This window comes from Zonotrichia leucophrys, chromosome 3 (genome assembly GCF_028769735.1).
Source record: "Zonotrichia leucophrys gambelii isolate GWCS_2022_RI chromosome 3, RI_Zleu_2.0, whole genome shotgun sequence".
In the NCBI taxonomy this organism is placed as follows: domain Eukaryota; kingdom Metazoa; phylum Chordata; class Aves; order Passeriformes; family Passerellidae; genus Zonotrichia; species Zonotrichia leucophrys.
The window spans coordinates 93,219,614-93,238,141 of NC_088172.1; the positions used below are offsets into that span (position 1 = coordinate 93,219,614).

The following is an 18,528-nucleotide window of genomic DNA, read 5'->3' on the forward strand; positions in this document are numbered from 1 at the left end:
CTGCCTCAACCAAACCAGAACCAGCATACAAACTGAAAATAAAATTCCCATTCCCATACTGAAACTTTACATCAAATCTAAAGCCCTCATCTGTCATCTGCTCAGCTTTCTTCATCAAAAAGCTTCCTCCAGCTACTGGTGAAGCAGCAGTCAGCCTTGGAGCTTAAGTCGTGATGATTACTGCACCAAAGGGGGTTCCCAGTTCAAATCCCAGTCATGAAGAAGCCAGCAATTACAAATACTTAATCTCATTTTCTTTTAGTTTTGACGCTGGCAAAACTTTCTGGCACATCAGAAAGTTCATTTTCAAATTGCCTTTAGAAACAAAATTAATAAGAAGTCCAGCAGTCCAGAGTTAGGAATGGTAGGATGGAGGCTGTAGCTACAAGGTCAATGCATATCATATAAAAGGGTGATGATGGTGCCATCCTTGCTCTTGTAGATCACATGGCACTTTCACCCCCAAGCTGCACCCATGCAGGGTCAGGATAACCATGTGCTACCCAATCCATTGGAAATCTGGCATTTTTCAAGTGTTCTACTTCTGTGACCTAAATTGCATCTCTCTGATGTACTTTTGGCTACAACAAGAAATCCCACTGGGGAAGTTCATCCCAAGAATGCACTCTCATGGAGTACATCACTAATCCCTCCTCAGTAGGGAGACATGGAATTGGCAATCCATAGATCCTTCTGTGCTGCAACAACTAATCCATTGTACTGGATAGAAGTGACTGTCTAATATTGCCAGAAGTAGGCACTTCCCCAAGTCCTCAACCTGCCCTAATTCTGCAGAGAGGGTGCAACAATCACTACAGACCAGATCAAAGACAATAAAAATGGGCAGGATGGGCAGGATGGGAGAGAAGATCTGCTGGCCAAATACCAACAGGAGCATAACCACAGAGGCTCTCTCTGCACTCTGTCCACGGGATGTACCGGAGTTCTCACTACCAAATCCAGAGCATCCACTTTTTTGACCATGCACATGATCCAAGATCCACCCCTGAAAATAACAAATGTCCTCTTCATTTTATACTCACCATATGCCTGTGCCCGGAATATTAGTTTTCAAACTCTTCCAGGGACAGAGGATTGTTGTCTCTAAAGACAGCTGAAAGGTATCAGGCAGTTCTTTGGTTAAGCAGCCTTGTATGAGCCAGTCTGCTTTGCATTTCCCTCATAGAAAAGGGATCTCCCTACTCCACTAACTACATCTACTGCAACATCTGCCATTAGTGTGCGAACAACCATGGAGTCTGCTGTAATCCAGTAAACTTAATGTTTCAAACACCTGTAAATGTTTACAGCTGTCAAATCAAATGCTTACAAAAGGACAAAGCAAAATCCTGTATCTAAACATCCCCAAGTCCCAGAGAGAAACAGCACTAGATCTTCATGTCAGGCAAACACCCATCTCTCTCCTGGGCAGAGTTAAAATCTGAACAAGATCTGAACATCCTTCTTTCTCCCATTTACCCCTCATGCTTAGAAAATTCTAATTATTACCACAGTCTTTTGTTCTTTCTCCTACTTTCACTTCTATACAAATCTAAGTTCCTGATAGCAATAAATGCTTCACCTAATGAGAACAGAAACAGAGCCTTCTTCAAAGGACAAATACCTTCCAGCTGCCTTTATCCAAACACAACACAGAGCCTGTACCCAAGTTAGCCCTGGTGCTGCACTTCCCACTCCTCTGTTCATCAGGGCACCTTAGATCCTCTGCAATGCCCAAGTGATTTCCACTGTCCCTGAACCCACACCAGGCAAAAAGAAAAGGCACAGGCTGACTTCTAGAATTTCTCCCACCTCTGCTGCTTCAGTGACCAGTTTAGTTGACATGAATCACACACACTCTTTCACCTGGGTTTCTCCTCCATATCCTAACTCCCATGCAGGGAGATTTTTGGCCATATCTTAGACAAGCTCTGGGGTTTATTTTTGCAGGAACAAGTCAAACAGGAACACAGACATGCTTTCCAACTGAGCAGCACACAGAGCACTCTGTACCAAATTGTATTTCAGGTCCTTCAGAGGGAAATGCCATGTTTAAGAGGCACAGACTGCTGTCTCTTAGTCACCTCCTTTTTAAAAGGAGGACTTGAAATGCAAACTTAAGCAAATCACACTTAAAATAACATCAGAAGGACAGCACAGCAATGGAAGTATGCTGTGAATGAGGTCTTCCTCCACACCACCTCTACCCAGAGTACAATGTTCAGTCAAGCACCACTCCCAAACAAACTCTGCCTAGAGTTGGGGATGAGAGATGATAAAGTCACTAATATTCATTCTGTCAGAAGGGCCTTTAAGTAAATGCAGCAGCAGCCTAGCAGCAGTTTTACTGTGCTCACAGAAATCCATTCAAGTGACAGCAAAACTATCAGTAAACAAAAGGCTGGAAGGCAAATGTGAGATTTCTCCCCTTGCACTTCCCTACACGTACCAGGAATCCTTACAGGAGAGAGAGGTAGGGAAGGAAATAACTATGAGACCAGAAGGACTCCACACTTGCAGAAACCAGGCTCCTCAGCAGCTCTTGAAGGTATTTGCCACACAACATGTAACGAGACAGCCAGGAGCTCACTTTCTTTGGCCATATTTCAGATTTTCTGCAAAAAAAAAAGCTTGCACAGGAACTTTATCTACCAGGTCATACTGCTCCTCATCACTCAAAGCAATCTTTTGAAGTTTTTGGGCAATTTTAACTCTGGGTTATGAAGAGAGAGGCCTCAAAATTGCTTAGTTCTTTGAAGTCCTGCAAAACCAGGATTGGAGAGCAATTCTTATCAGTGCCCCAAGCAAAATAAAAAGACAGAAGCATTTCATCCTTGTCAGGCATCAAGGAGTCTGCAAAGCCCTTGAGATGCACAGGAAAGCAAGCATCATTCTATTTTTAAAATTTATTGTTGTTCTAAGTAAAGGCAGGCCAAGAAGGAAACACAATACACTATTTCTGGCTTTTGCACAATGGTACTGCAGTACCACAGCTTGTGGTTCTTGTCTAAAATAGAGTTCATCACCCAGCTAGCCTCTTCCCAATCATTGCCAGAGTCTTCCCAGCCACCTCATCCTTGTACCCAGCATTGTGTTCTCAACTGCAGCTTCACCTGTCCTTACCTGCTCATCCATGATGATCTGCCAACTTTTTTTCTTAAAGCTCTGATGCAAATCTGCAGAGACAAGCTTGCCCTGTAAAAATAAGGCTGTGGCAGTGACCACAGCCAACCCCAGAGCCCCATGTAAGGCCACTTTTTCTAACAGAGCCACAAGACACGTATGTCATTCCAAAAGTTCCACTAACATCCCTGGAGAGCGTAAGTAAAATGCTTTTACACTTCACAAAGACACCATGCAAACTTTCCCTCTTCCCAAACCTGTGTTCTGCTGAAACAGTAGCAAGGAAGTATTTCAGCTTGGAGCACACCCACAGGATGGGATCCCAGCATTGGTGACATGAACTCTAATCCAGCCCATGTCCTGCAGATGTCACAGCACCACTGCTGGCCCAAGCTGCAGCCCAGAAGCACAGATCCTGAGGTCTCCAGGAATGCAAGGAGCACTCTGTTGTGCACTGCAATTTCCTTGCTCCCTTCTTTACCTCAGGCCCCACCACAGGCCAGGCAAAAGATCCCTGTGGTGGCACATTTTCCTGTGCCAGCCCTCCTTTGAGAATCCCAGGCTACTGTACTACTAAAATTGCAGCTGATGCCAAAGAGCAATGTCTCCTCTGTCTCTAGACGTGCTGTAACCAATGGCCTTGTTCCCCACAGATAAGTTATCTGTGTTCACACACCAAGTGTCTCAAGGAGGAGCAGCCAAAATATAGGAGGCTAAACTCTCCCAGAGCCATCAGAAGTGATACAGGAGGGAACAGCATGTAAGCTAAAACAGCAAGCCAAACTCTACTGTTTGAAAGCTGCATAGAACTTGCTTAGGTCTCATGGGATTTTGAAAAATTCAATTCACATGTGTTTTTCAAATCAAAGGCTTTGTGAAAAGTAATTTTTAGCATCTCACACCAACATTCTACTGAAATGGTCTTAATGTAAGTTAGAATAAGAGCCCCAGACTCCATCACACCAACAGAATAATCCTTTCATCTCAGTTCTTCAGCTTTAGAAGCTGACCAGCTGCTGGCAGGTTTCTGGCTAACATTTGAACAAAGGAAAAAGTCACAGAAGTCCAGATATATAATACCAAGTTCATTAATTCCCAAGCCATTTCAGAAGCCAAAACCTCAAGTTTCTTGCAGAAGGCAGATTTTTGCTTAGCTTGCTGTCTTTTCAAAGTCATGAAAAGACATTTGGCACCCGGAATTCCATAAAATGAGCCATTTTTTGTTTTCTCTTTAACAGGAGTAAATTGAAGGCTTTGAAGTGTCCAAGTGGTATGCATGAAGCTCTACTTTGCTCATTCCAAAATCAACATAACTCTTTTACCACCTATACAGAAAGGGATGCTCATCAACAGCTTGTCACTGTGCTGCAGAAACTTAACACAAGGAATGAGAGATGGGTTATGTGATTTGGCTGACAGACTCCATGACAATAACTCTAAAAGCACAGCAAAGATCAGTTCAGGACAAAACATACTTTATTGTACTGTAATGTCAGAAGTACAAGAAAAGTACTGCAGAGAACCATGCTAATGGCGCTTCCAGGGCCTGTGAAGGACAGAAGTACAAGATAATGGGGTACTACTGTACTCAGTGCAAAAACTGATTCATTTGAGGCACAAGTACACTATTGTTTAAGCAGCTTGATTCAAGCACAGCTCTGGTATGTGATCTACTCTGTTTTCTTTCTATGTGACATTTCTAGAACAAAGCTACCTTGACATGAAAGAGGCAGTAGGTTCAAGTCAGGGGTGTCCAACTTGCCACTTGGCAACCAAAAAAAATTAAGAAAAATACTCTGCATAGTCACCCTCCACATCTTAGTTTCAGATATGGAGCTGTGTCTAGAGAAGAAAAGTTACTCTGAAAGGTCAGAACCCAGATCCATTTGGTTGGGTGGGGTTCCCCTTGCTTCCTGCGTCTGTGGGTAACTTAATTCACATTGACCACAATTTATCCAATAAGAAAAAAAACCACAACCAACTCATATCTTGGGTAAGAAATCATACATATCTAACATTCAAATAAATTTCAGCCCTTGAGATCCTAACTTATGGCTTAAGACACAATGAAATAGTTTGGGCACCCTTGAGTTAAGTTAATGAACAGCATTTTTGCTAAAAAAGGCAAGCAAGATCACTGTTTTAAACAGAGCTGACCTCTACAAGAACAAAGCAGGAATCCAAGTCACTAGTTACTACTAGGCTGACATGTACTGCTGCCCAGAAAGATAAAAACATAACATCACAATGAAAACGCTCAACAAAGTTGAAAGATAAAGGTTTCAACACCAGAAGCAGCATTTGAAAACAAGCTGTTTAAGTTAATCTTTTCAAGAGATGCAGATTGCATAACTCTACGCATGAACAAACATGCTGGCAATCTTCTCCTTTTACACAGCAGCTGTGTTTAACATAGGAAGTTCTGGGTTTAAAGAAAGCTACTTGAAGAAGAATTAAGATTTGCAATTCCCTGTCTAACTTAATGAGATTAGTAGAGAAACGAAAAAAAAATGACTACTGAAACAGTAGTTTCTCAGTGGATCCCTATCATTACAAACACAGCTGGATTTGTAAGCAATGCAAGACTAAACAGACAGCTATTACTTTATATTATTACTATGCTCATAAGTTACATCTGTTAAAGTTAAAAAAAGCCAAGCAGTTTCACCCTATTTCAAGGATAGTTTCCAATCAACACCAGTTTACATGGTGAATGGGACTTCACGAATAAACAAGGAATGGTGACATCTTTGGGTCAAGAATGACAAGAAATAATGGGCTCTGTGCTACCAATCAACCTCAACAAGAATATGGCACATGGGCCAGCCCAAGCTGTACCAACACTGAACCTTTAGCACTCAGCACAAATTCGGATCTCTTCACTTTAGCTAGCAAACCAGGTGAAAAGGCTGGGTAAAAAAGACCCAAAAAACCAAAAACCTAACTAAAAACTTAAGCCAAAAGTTGGAATATACTTTTAAAAAAACATCTGTAGTTTTAAAATAACTTGATGCTGAGATCAGTTTGTGCAAACTACAAAAAAAAAACCAACCCCTCACTGAATTTCTCTCCAACATAAGAAAAATCCTGCAAATATTTTCCTTTAGCCCACTGTACCTTAAGATACAATCTCAAATCTAACAGATGTAAATGAAAGAGAGAAGAAGTTACAGCATCTGCACAACATTCTTTCTACAAACAGCTGCTGGAGGGAAAGTAAAATATAAAAGGAATAAAGAAAGTAAGGTTCCATCTGAAATATTCTCACAATCTTTCCCACATTGTAGTCCATGAATCCGACTCTGATGCTAAGGTGACAGTGTATGTAAGCAGATTTTTTTGTTGATTTTATTACATTGGAGTTTCAATTGAAGAGAACCTGAGCAGAGACCGGGGCCTCTTCAGGAATTGTCGGATGGAACGTGCTCCTCGAAGCCCTCGCTCTCCCGCACCAAGGCCCGCTCCAGGATGACGCGGCCCTCCTTGTAGCGCTGGCTGTCCTCGGTGGCAAACTCATAGATCCAGCCCAGTTTGCTGTTGCAGTTCTTGCAGCTCACGTCCCGCACCATGTGGCGGCCGGTGAGCATGACCCGATCCTGGACTTCGCTGTACTGCAGATTGACCACCTGGGCAAACACACAGGCACAGGGAACAGCACAGAGGATTAGTCTGCCTAGGGGAAACCTGCTCAATGGCACATTAGAAGGGACAGGGACGAGCCTGTGGCACCACACACAACTGAAAACTGCAGTGTAGAAATCTCCTTTGTGAGAGAGAGGGTAACACCTTAAAGATGTGCTTCATAGGGATGTAAAACCCTCACATTTTAACTGAGAGACACAGATTGCTATCACAAAATATGCAAAAGGACTGTGTTCAACTCTGGGTGAGAAACTCCCAGTGAACAGCTTGTAAATTTGTATTAAACCACTTGTAAAGTATGTAACCCATTTCCAGCAACTGATGTGATCACCAAGTCCCAGAATTCAGAAACAAAATATTAAAAGAGGTACTTCTTTAAAAATCTTGTGGTGCCTTTGAAATAATTACCTAAGAAACAGCCAGGGTCAGTGGCTGAGAATGTAGACATGAAACATGCACCTTTTGTGTGCTGTATAAGCAGTTTAAATATACTTGCAACTTCTTTTGCAGCATCACCACAAAACTGGGATGTTTACTTCATTGAAAAGTTGATGTCAGAACTATACCCAAGCTGATTCTAAAAGATGGGGACTGTACTACTTTCTCAGCTTGGTACCTGACTGGTTCAGATGTACAGCTTCTGACTGCAGAAATGCAAAACCTCAAACTGCTGTAATGAAACCCTGCTATTTAACATTAAAAAAAAATCTAAACTCCAGGATCCAGAGTTTATTGGATGAGGAAGAAAGCTCTCAGTACTGATAAGATTCAGGATACCAGAAGTCCCAGAGCAAAACATAAGACACTATTGATGTCTCTATCAACTCTGCCAATGGATAAATGGCTTATAAGAAAAAAAAAACAAAACTAAAACAAAAAACAAAAAAGAAAACTAAAACCAAACCAAGCATTTTATGTTCAGGAACTTTGTGAGAAGGCAAAGGACAATCACCATTTTTTTCAATTAATCTAATGGAAAAGTCTTTATGCAAAGTTAATAACAATCCTACAATTCACTCAAAAATTTTGACATCTGTATTTTGATCTATTGAATCGAATCAATTAAAAACTCTTAAACTAAACCAGAGTATTACTGCCTGTAAAAAAGATTGTGATTGATTGTGGCAACTTCAGTTGCGAGACTACTGTTACATTAAATGCATTTCAGAAATTAAACAAAATATTACCTAGACTTTTTTTTTTAACTGCATAAAAGTGAAAAAAACCCTCTGGAACCCTTTGACAGACACCAGATACTCTCAGAGTGAATTTGAGGTTCATATTACTGAAGTCTCTGAAGTTGAAACTCCATCAATTTTGGCCTGAGGCCTCTACATACACAGTCTTCTTTACAGTCTTTCAGCATTTCAGACAAAACTAATTTAGCTAAGTTTCTCATCAACAGTAAATGTCAAATTTGACTTCAAAGATAGAAAAAAAAATAGTTAAAATAGTAATTATGCAACACTTTAGCCAAGAAGTTTTTTCGATCTCATGACAGATTCATATCCCACAAACTCATTTTTCAAAAGTAAACAGCAGTTCCTCCAACTCCTTACCAACCTTGTTGAAAAGAAAGGCCCTCCCTGTGGCCCCTGTAAAGCGAGTGGAGATGAGCTCGGAGCGGTTGGTCAGGATCGTGTCGCAGTTTGCGCAGGAGAACAGGCGAGTGCCACCAATGTGATCCAAAAAAATTCTTCCCATTTTTACAACTTAGATAAGTTTCTACTCAAGACCTGAAAGCAAAAAGAAACATCATGTAAAAAAAAACATTTCAGCAAAAAAATTGAAACACCCAAACATCCAAAAATTGAAACTCCAAACATTCCATATATATGGCAGAATATTCTTCAAACCAATTCTGCTAGTGATTGCTCGAAGTCATTCCTCTGTTGGTGAATTGCTAAACTTACAGTCTGCCTTCACCCTCTCATCATGACAAGTTACTTCCCAAAGTGACCATTTCACCAATAAGATTACTTAAATACAAACTAATTACATTAAATGAGAAAAACACAAACTGAAACCTTTAAAATACAATTCAGACTTTTGCAGACCCCCTACTGGCCCTACTGTTCTTAAACTCAGAAGCTTCCACTTCTTTTAACACAATACTGAAATTCTATTTCAGTACATTCCCAACAACTCACTCATCTTAGTCAGCACTAAGAAATGAAGCACTGAGAATTACACTGAGTCACCAAGACAATTATAGCTTAATTTTCCCAAGTCACCCCCACCTTTTATAATACATATTTATTATGTCACTTCCCCATAGCTTTGCACAATTTATGACACACGATCACACAACACCACCACTCAGAATGCTGGTATAGCACCCTGGCTGCTGTATTTGACTTGACAATTCTTTGTTTCATAGACACACCAACATAGGAAAGATTTGGATGCTATTTCACATAATAAACAATCCACCCAGTCTTTACACCAGACACTTTTATATCAAAATGTTTAAAGTTGTCTAATCCAAATATAAAATACTGTGTAATTCATCCAAGGTATTTCCAAAGCCTCATCACTAAAATACCTCAGCAACTCCAATGACGAAAAAAAACAGAGCTAAAAAACTTTATAGCAGATGACCTGCAGTGCCTGATAAATCAGCCTCTTCACTGCTTAGGAAAATTCAAGTGTCTCACCAACTTGACACGAACTAACATAAATTACTCAAAGTTAACTGGTGAGTAGGCACAGAATGTATAGCTGAAACCTTAAATCACGAAGGATGATGTAACATGACAAAGGAATTGAATTATGATGTTATTTCCCTTTCAATTGCAGAAGTTTTATGACTAAACTTCTACAGTTAAACAAGTTAAATGTACCTCCATTTATGCTTCAGATTTAGAATCAGAAAAATGTATTGTCTCTGCTTTTGTCATGCAGAGCAATGCAAAGTAAATCTGACACACTGCAATATTAGAATTGTGTGGGCTTTACTTTTCAGAGCAGGAGACTGTGTCGTTCACAGAGAAGTCAATCAAATTCTGTGCTCATTTAATTGAATATTCTAAGTCAAACACCATTAAGAAGCACAAATACCTAATTTAAACCCATTTCAAGGTTTAGGGGATCAGTTTCTTAAAATCTACTCTTAACATGCACAAAGCAAATGGACTAAAACTTGCACCTGCACACACAGAGCTTAACATACCATTTTTACATCTAAAAATCAGAAGCCACTGACATAATGATTTTTTTTCCAATTACTTTATTTCACACTTTGTTTTCTTACAATGTCAGACAACAAAAAGGGCTCCTAATATTGAACAGAGAGATTTTAGCTCAGGTTCCTTACCTTCACATTTTTCAAATCACTATTAATCTTCTCTATCCCACCTGAAGGATATATAAAAATCAAAAGCAGTGTCATGACTCTTTCTTTTAAAGGTGAAAAGAAAGAGTCATTTCTCTTCTTCAAAGGATAAATTAAACAGGTCTGAGTGTTAGAAGTGTGATTCCACTCAAAATACACAAAGCATTTTCATTTAGATTTCTCTAAGCTTTGTACCTTCCTAATTTGCCTTTATCTTTTGCAGCAACCAAAGGAAAAAAAATTAAAACTTGAATAGTGACAAAATGAAGGAAAATCAACACACAATAAGTGTGAATAAACAAGTATCAGTAAAAGTCTCCAGCCAGAAGAAACCACAAATACAAGCAATTAAGGTGATTGTAACAGATATGCCCATAAGGCACTTGGCCTAGGTCCATGTGCCATCCTTCCTAACTCTGTTTTGTTTGTGCAGATTGTATTGTGAATTCAAAACAATTAACTGATCATAAGTTACAGTAATGTGGAATCAGCATCCAAAGGGGTATTTTTCAGAGTAAACACGATGCCCACCCTGTCAGTACTTTTAGAAGGTAACGTAACATAAATCCAAACCCATCCCTATCTCACCAAGAGCAACACAAACACAGAACCTGGTGTCCAGAACAGATCCCTTACACAGACTGACCCTGCACAGCATGACATTTTGAAAAATGCACCTAAACACTTCAAATGCAAGTGCATCACCTGCCTAAAATCATAATTCATGCCAGTGTTCTCAGAAAAGCATTAGCCCAGAGACATTAAAAATGGAAATTAAATACTTCAGAAGGGAGCACAAGTGCAATTCTAACAAGCAAGTTCAAAGTCACTGCAACATACAAATATATTACTTCTGGATATGGCATTGTGGCATGGACAGAAGTCTTGAGTCCCAAAGATGTCAAACATTAAAATAAATATGTAAATAAATACATTCAAAGATATAAGGCTGAAAAATCTGCCTACTAATACAAGGCCTAAAATCCTCACTTACTTATGCCACCTTAAAGAGTTGATAGTAACCTAAACTCACAGCAGAATCTAACAAACCAACTGATACCAGAATATATTTTTTCAGAATACAGTGCATAAGGAAATCTATATTCTTGAAATAATACACATTAAAAAAATTTAGAAAATTAAATTCTACAGTCAGCACTGTAACAGTCAAAACAATGTAGATTTTGTGTATGTTTTCTTAAGAAACTACTAAAACACTGTAAGGTTACCAGAGTGTCTAACTTTTTCAAAGTAACCTCAACACTTAACTACCACCTGGTAGACTTCAGTCAAAATATATAGCAGGCTACAGCTACCTCTAACCTCAGTTTTGATTGCTGAATTCAATGAATTTGTAAGGGCGCAGCTGAAGCACTATATAACTAGTCACCTTATGTTATGTTACTGCTCATAGTAGTAAAAAGTAGGAAAAAATTACACAATGACTTCAAGTAATGCAGACTTAAAATGCCAAACTTTATAATGGATTTTCTAAAAAACCTAACATGGACATTTTGCTTTTTCCTCTCCTGTAAAACAGAGAAACTGATTTCAACTAGAAATCATTTCACGCTCTCCCCTTCCTTTTTCTTCCCCCAAGCTAAAAACAGAGCATTCACTTATAAGGCCAAATCAGAAGGCACTTGCTGTGGATAAAGACTCCTTTCTCCTTATGTAAGGATGCTGAATCCTGTAAGGTATACTTACTGCACACAGAAAAAAACCAGAAGCACAACAGCACAAGGGGAAAGCAATTTTCCATAGCTCCCAGGCTCCTGCCCCTTACAAACACAAGTGGTGTGCACAAAGTCACCCAAGTTAACTGTGCAGATTTCTTTCCCTATAGTTTCACTACCAATGGGAAAGGTACAGGCATCTATTTATGTTCACACATGCATAAATGATCTGAAAAAGCCACTTACAGGCAGCTTTGATAGGCAGTGGGAGGGCTCTCTTAAATGAGGAGAAGCCAAAGAACTGTGAAACATAAAAGCATTTCTAAAGCTTAAGATCCTCTAAACAGGGGGAGGAAAATACAGCAAGTGCACTTGACCATTCATCCACTATTTACACTTAAAAACACAGAAAACAACTTCCACTTGTCCAGAGAACCAGTCAGGTTCCCTAGTGCTACTTACAGCTCCAGAAAGTGACACTATCCCACCAATTCCATCATGCTACCAGCAGAATTTTCCAAAGTAGTGGACCGGGATCTTGGTTATTCACAAAACCAAATGCTGAGGAAAGAACAGATTATATTTTTTTGGCCCATGATTTCACTTTTAAAATCAGCTAAGCATTCTTTACTGGGCATGTATCAGTGATGAAGTTCTAGAGCTCCTGCCTTCATGCAAATTACCAAACACAAGTGATTATATTAAATGAATGGCTGCAATGTAAGAAAGGCAGACTTATTTACTTTCCTTAATGGGATATAAAGTATCTATTGCATGTCCAATCTCTCCAGTTCCAAGAGAGGGGCACTTCATGAACTGAGAAATGATGACACTTCCATTATTCAGCACCCAGACCACCTTCCTGAGAGGACTTTTAGGAGAGCAACCAAAGACAGGTCATATCACCTAGCAGGTCAGGCTTGCTGACAGTGCATGATTTTGACAGGACATTATTCTGACAGCATAAAGCTTGATACCACTCCTCAATCTCTCTGTGAAAGACTTGCTCCCTGCATGCTTCTCCCAGTGAGTGCATGGACAGACAGGAAACACAGGCACTGTGGCTGAGTGCTGAAATGTGTATTCCCAGATGTGTAGCTCCTAAACTCCCCAAACACTTTCAGTGTTGATTTCAGCAACACTGAGCAACAACCATATCAAAGGGCTGACATTCAACAGCTTAAATTTGACCACTCTCTGCACACACACCCAAAACCTGAAGCACCACTTGATTGGTATTTGTACTACCTCATCTGCCTATCTTCACCATCAATAAAGAATGAAAAAGTAACACAAATAATTATTTATTAACATCTTTAAAACTAACAGTCAGTGTTTTCTTGTCCTGGAATACATCTCTTGAAGACACAGGACCGTCAACACTTGGGAGAGCCAGCAAGCACTTTCTCTATACACTGGACTGTGGATATTTCACAGGAGGAGCCTCAGAGTTGCTTCAGCACCATTACTGCGTTCACATCTACAACAGAGAACAGCTGCTAGTTAAAGGACAAAAAACTGTGACCGCCTCTCTTTCACCATTTAACCAACTAAAAACATTTCTTTTGTGAGCAAATAAGCATTCTCTACCTTCTGAGAAAGGTTTATGCATTCCCCTAAGCACACTGACACATTCTCAAGATGTACTTACCCTGGAACCAGGCTGTAACTTCATCATGGCCTCTCAGGAACTGGGCTTCAGCTTCCTCTTCTCATCTCAGAGACGGACAAAAGAAAAAAGAGAATTCTTAGCACAACTGCACAAGACCAAACGTTAAAGAATTATAAAGGAAAAACTAAAACTTGCTCCTTACCTTCCCAGGTTTCCCTGCTCACAGGTGGGGGCACATCCAAAAACACACACGTGGTCAGTCCCTTGGGAGGTCGGAGATTCAATGTCCACCACCAACTTCTGCGACTGTCCAAGTAAACAAGGCCTGGCCTCTGCCTACATGCAGAATTGAAACCACCACATGTAGCCAAATGTGGAGAGAAAATGAACTGGACCAGCATACTGTGCTCTTTAGAACCATCCAGCTATTGTAGCAAACTGTGAAGGGAACTGAACACAGTCCAAAGACAGTGGCAAAGTCCAGATGCAGGGCACAGCACCCACCAACACCAGGCTGCTTTGCAGGATGAAAACACCCTTGTGCAAGTTGCAGCAGTGTAATTTCATATTGCAGGGTGCAATAGTATTATTTCCTATTGCAAACTGCATTTTTTCTTAGGTAAGGCAAGCACTAGGACACTGGCATTTAAATTTGTTTATGTCATATTGGTGCAGTGAAACACTAATCCAGGGTACTCTGTTTCACATTTCCAGAGAGCAGAGGCACACACAGATGGGTGCTTGTTTCTCATACAGCCCCCCTATCTCAGCATCTCCCACAGAGTAACTTAAACCCTCACAATACTCTTGCTAGATAACATATAAAAGTATTACTTTACAAATGCTATCAGACTCAGATTAATTTTCTTTCCCACCACTACACAGAGTCCAAAACCAGCAACTAGACCTGTCTCCCTGCTTCTTTTTCCCTTAATTTTCCTCCTTTCCCCTTCCTAATTACTCCACTGTTTTTAAGAAAGCTGTATTTCCTTATTTTGCAATAAATTTACTCTTACACTACTTAAGCAGTTGAGACAACTTTCACTTATGAATCCATTCTGCAACTTTCAGAAAGCTAAACTACACATTTTCTGTTTTTATTAAATTTAGTGCTGAAATGATACAAAACTTCATCCAAAGACATCACTGATTTAATGAATCATTAAAAATGAAATCCAATAAATAACCTTTTAAGAAATGGTGTAAAGACAACCATCATCCAAACCAGCCACATCCAGCTGGCAGAAAGGGTGCTAATACACTTAAGTGCATATCACGAAGAGATTTTTATATTAACTAGAAAGGTCCTAAATGTAGGTGAAGGCTCCAAAATTAGAGATCACCCTACTAACAAACATCCACGGTGTACAGTCATTTCATCTACACATTTAACAAGTAATTTTTAACTTAAATCTTGCTTAAGGGAATTACGTATTTCAGTGAGAGCTGAGCAACCCAAGATTTCAACACAGGTCAAATGTTGGTAAACAAACATGAACCAATGACCTGACTTGGACAACGCCCCTTCAAGCTTGTGATGACTACCATGTTAAATACAGATATATAAAAATGTGTACAGCTCTCAGTGTGTGACAAGTAACAAATACAGCTTGTTCTTGTCATCTTCTCTGTTGGGCTTTGAGATGCAGTTTCATTTGTCCTCACACCCTTGGCAACCACACTTGAAACTCACTCGTCATTATTAAAACCTATATACAAACAATAAGCTCTGCATCTCTAAGTAATTCTGTAACTACAGAAGTGAAAGTAGCAGATGACAGAAGCCTCCACACAATACTTTTGAAGACTACTTTAGAAAAATTGAGCAGCACTTAAAAACTGACAGTTTTGTTTGTCACATGCTCGACTTGAATTCAGCCATCCAGAAAGAGGCTCTGTATAAAAATATACATAGGATTTCATATATAGCAGTTACATATATATATATATATTATATATATAGCTGTTACATACAGTCACGTGAGGGAATGTTTACAACTCGGGAGCAAGTTCCCCTCCTGTCAGTCATAAACATTAGCTAAGATAATGGTTAATCTAGAGCTATTAGTTGCTGACATCGAGTTGTTCTGTGATACCACTTTCGAAAGAGCCCTGCCCTGTTTCTCTCTCATAAAACCGTGTGTACTTGCTTTGTTATTCCCTCAATCTAACCCTAAACACGTGTTTTTTGTTTAAGGAAACCAAAGACAAATAATTTATTACATTCTACGGCGATATCAGTCCAAAACACGGCCTTCATTCTTAAACAAACACGCTGGATTAATCTAATCTACATCTGCTTGCGCAGGACAGCTGAGGGCTGTGCACAGAGTAACAAATGAAGCAGACAATCAACAGTCTTATTTTCGCATTGACTTAGAACGTTCCCAAAAACAACGGCAGAACATTTCAGCTCCCTGGGAATCCATACTTCCACCGGGAAAGCCCCAACCCGAGCTCTGGCAGCCGGCTGCGCCTCGCTGCTGAGGGAGCCGCCAGCAGCCCCACAAAGCAAACAAGCACCGGGGCCGGCCCGGTGACAACTCCCGGCGGGAGGCACCTGTGCGGGGGGACACGGGGCCGCACCGCCGGCCAGCGCTCGGTAGCGAGCGGCACCTCCGCCCGCGGAGAGGGGCGATGCGTCAGGCGCCGCCGCCGCCCCCCGTGCCACAGGGCAGGGCGGTTCAACCCCCGCGGAACCTCCGCGGCCGGGCCCGGGGCGGCGCTGCGGGGGCGCCGGTGCCGATCCCGGCGCTGATCCCGATCCCAGTGCCGGTGCCGCGCACACACAAAGCCGCGCGCGCGCGGGGGCGGGCCCCAGCCCGGCCCGGCCCGCGCGCCGTCACGGGGGCGCGCGCAGCCAACCGGGGCCGGCCCGGCTCGTCCCGTCCTCCCCCCCTCACCCCCCCCGCCGCCGCCGGGCGCTGCCGGGAGCGCAGGAGCCCTGACAACAAACAGCAGGAAACAGCTGACGGGGAGGCACCGCCGCCGCCTCCGCCGCACCGAGGGGCCGTGCCCGGGGCCCACCGCCGCCCCCCATCCCCGAGCCGCCCCCGCTCCCGCACCGGGCCCGGGCACGGCCCCGCGCCCACCCGCCCGGGGCTCCGCGCAAGAACCGGCCCGAAAAGTTGCCCAGTGCCGGGCCGGGGGAGGAAGTTGTGTCGGCGGCGACAGGGAGGGGGTGCTCGGTGCCGGCCCCCGCCGGGAAGGCTGGGCGGCGCTGGGAGACGCTGACGGAGAAGGGGACGCGGTGAGGGAAGGCCGGTGCTTTGTGGCGGCGCCGGGTAACGCACCGGGTCAGGCAGGGCCGACCACTGCCCCTTTCCGCGCCCGTCGCCGGACCGGAGCGGCTCGCCCGGGGCTCTGCCGCGGCCCGACAGACACAGCGCCGCGGCGCGGCGGTCGCCACCTCCCTCCCCAGCCGCCCTGGCCTCCCCTGGTAGCGCGGGGCGAGCGCGGCCCCCGCCCGGTTACCTGGCTGCGGGGAGCGCGGCGGCGGCGGCTCCGTGCCCGGTGTCTCCCCCGCCCTACACGGCCCCGGCGCTCCGGATCGGCCGCGCGGCTCCGCCCCGCCGTGGCCCCGCCCCGCTTGTCAATCAGCGCGCCGAGGCCCCGCCCCGGTCCCGCCCCCTCGCTGCCGCCGAGGCCCCGCCCCGGCCGCCTCGCGCTCCGCCCCTCCCCGGGTCGCCTCACGGCCGCGCCCGGCGGGGCACGCCGGGTCACGGAATGACAGAATTACAGAATGGAAGAATTACAGAGTCATAGAATTACGGAATCACAGAAGCATCGAATCATCAAGGCTGGAAAAAACCTTTAATGTCATCTAGTCTGATCGTTCACCTAGCACTAGCACAGTAACCCCTAAATCACTATGCCACACCACACAGCACCATGTCCAGAAGCCTCTTGAACACCTTCAGGGATGGTGACCTCCCTGGACAACCTATTCCAATGCCTCACCACCCTAACAATGACAATTTTTCCTGTCTAATTTGAATCTCCTCTGTCACAGTTTAAGGCCCTTTCCTCTGGTCCTGTCACTGCAGACAGGTCAGAGAAGACTGGCCCCCACCTCCCTACAGCATCCTCCCAAGTAACTGCAGAGCCATGGGCTCCCCTTCACGCTGAACAACCCCAGCTCCCTCAGCCATTGCTCACAAGATGTGTTTTCTAGACCCTTCAAGAGCCTTGTTGCCCTTTGCTGGCCACGCTCCAGCACCTCAATGTCCCTTCTAAAGTGAGAGGCTCAGAGCTGAGTACAGTGCTGCCAGCAGTGCTGGGGGCAGAGCCAGGGCAGTGCTCAGTGCTGCAGCCCAGCTGTGGGGGGATGGAGGCAGGGCCAGAGCCAGAGATGGAGCCAGAGCCAAAGCTGGAGCCTTATATCAGCCCTCAGCCCTTCCCCACCTGCCAAGCTCCATTTCCCAGGCACCTGTCAGCCGCTGCCCTCAGCATGGTGCCTTCCACTCCCCCTCTACCAGCCTCCCAGACCCCTTGCCTCCCTCACAGCCTGGCAGAAATTCCCACTCCTGGAGGAGCTGAATGCCAGAGCCACCCAGCACCTCCCTGCACCCCTAGAGCACATTGCCATGGGCCTGCCTGGGAGGAAGGGGACTCCTGTCTCCAGGCACCCTCAGGGGTTCTCAGGGATTTGGCCTATCCTGCCTTCGAGCTTCACCACACTATGGGGCCCTGTGAGGGCTGGAGGTGTAGAAAGGCACAGAGATGGCTTTTGGTGACATTCCCCCCTCAGTGAAGCTGTGACTCATGCTGCTTGCACTTTCAGGCCATTCACATTGAAATCTTTGTGGGATACCTTAAACACTGCCCACTGTGGAGATGAAACATCAGAGGAGAATGAGGTGAAGTGTGGCCCTTCTTAGCATTTGTTTGCAAGAGCTATCAGTTCCCTGCCAGTTTTAAGTGCTTACAGACTGCCTCCTTGGCAAATAGTGGTCTTGGACAAAAAACAATGAAAAAAGTCCTTTTGAGTTGTTGGTTATGAAAAAGAGATGCAAAAAGATGTTGTTTTCCTACTATGGGGCAAGCCATGCCATTTTAAGGATGTCTGTTCTGGATATTTTCATTCCTGGGTCTATCCATGTGGTATCACCAGAGGAGCTGCAGTAATGGCAGGAAGGAAT

General features: G+C 43.5%; 1 protein-coding gene across 3 annotated transcripts; it reads right to left on the reverse strand.

Annotated features, from left to right (window-relative positions):
* Positions 1-4,577: 4,577 nt before the first annotated feature.
* Positions 4,578-16,972, reverse strand: YPEL5 (yippee like 5). 3 transcript variants are annotated; one of them, XM_064709329.1, is made up of 7 exons: positions 16,862-16,972; positions 13,590-13,723; positions 13,427-13,491; positions 13,103-13,255; positions 12,238-12,336; positions 8,329-8,501; positions 4,578-6,749 (listed from the first exon to the last, which is right to left on the reverse strand). In XM_064709329.1, the coding sequence occupies exons 6-7, from the start codon at positions 8,467-8,469 to the stop codon at positions 6,525-6,527; spliced, it is 366 nt and encodes a 121-aa protein (XP_064565399.1). In that variant the 5' UTR covers positions 8,470-8,501; positions 12,238-12,336; positions 13,103-13,255; positions 13,427-13,491; positions 13,590-13,723; positions 16,862-16,972; the 3' UTR covers positions 4,578-6,524. The 3 variants fall into 3 exon arrangements, with proteins under 3 accessions (XP_064565399.1, XP_064565401.1, XP_064565400.1); XM_064709331.1 differs by lacking the exons at positions 13,103-13,255; positions 13,427-13,491; positions 13,590-13,723 and having other exon boundaries at positions 16,862-16,953; XM_064709330.1 differs by lacking the exons at positions 12,238-12,336; positions 13,103-13,255; positions 13,427-13,491; positions 13,590-13,723 and having other exon boundaries at positions 16,862-16,956.
* Between the last annotated feature and the right edge of the window lie 1,556 nt (positions 16,973-18,528).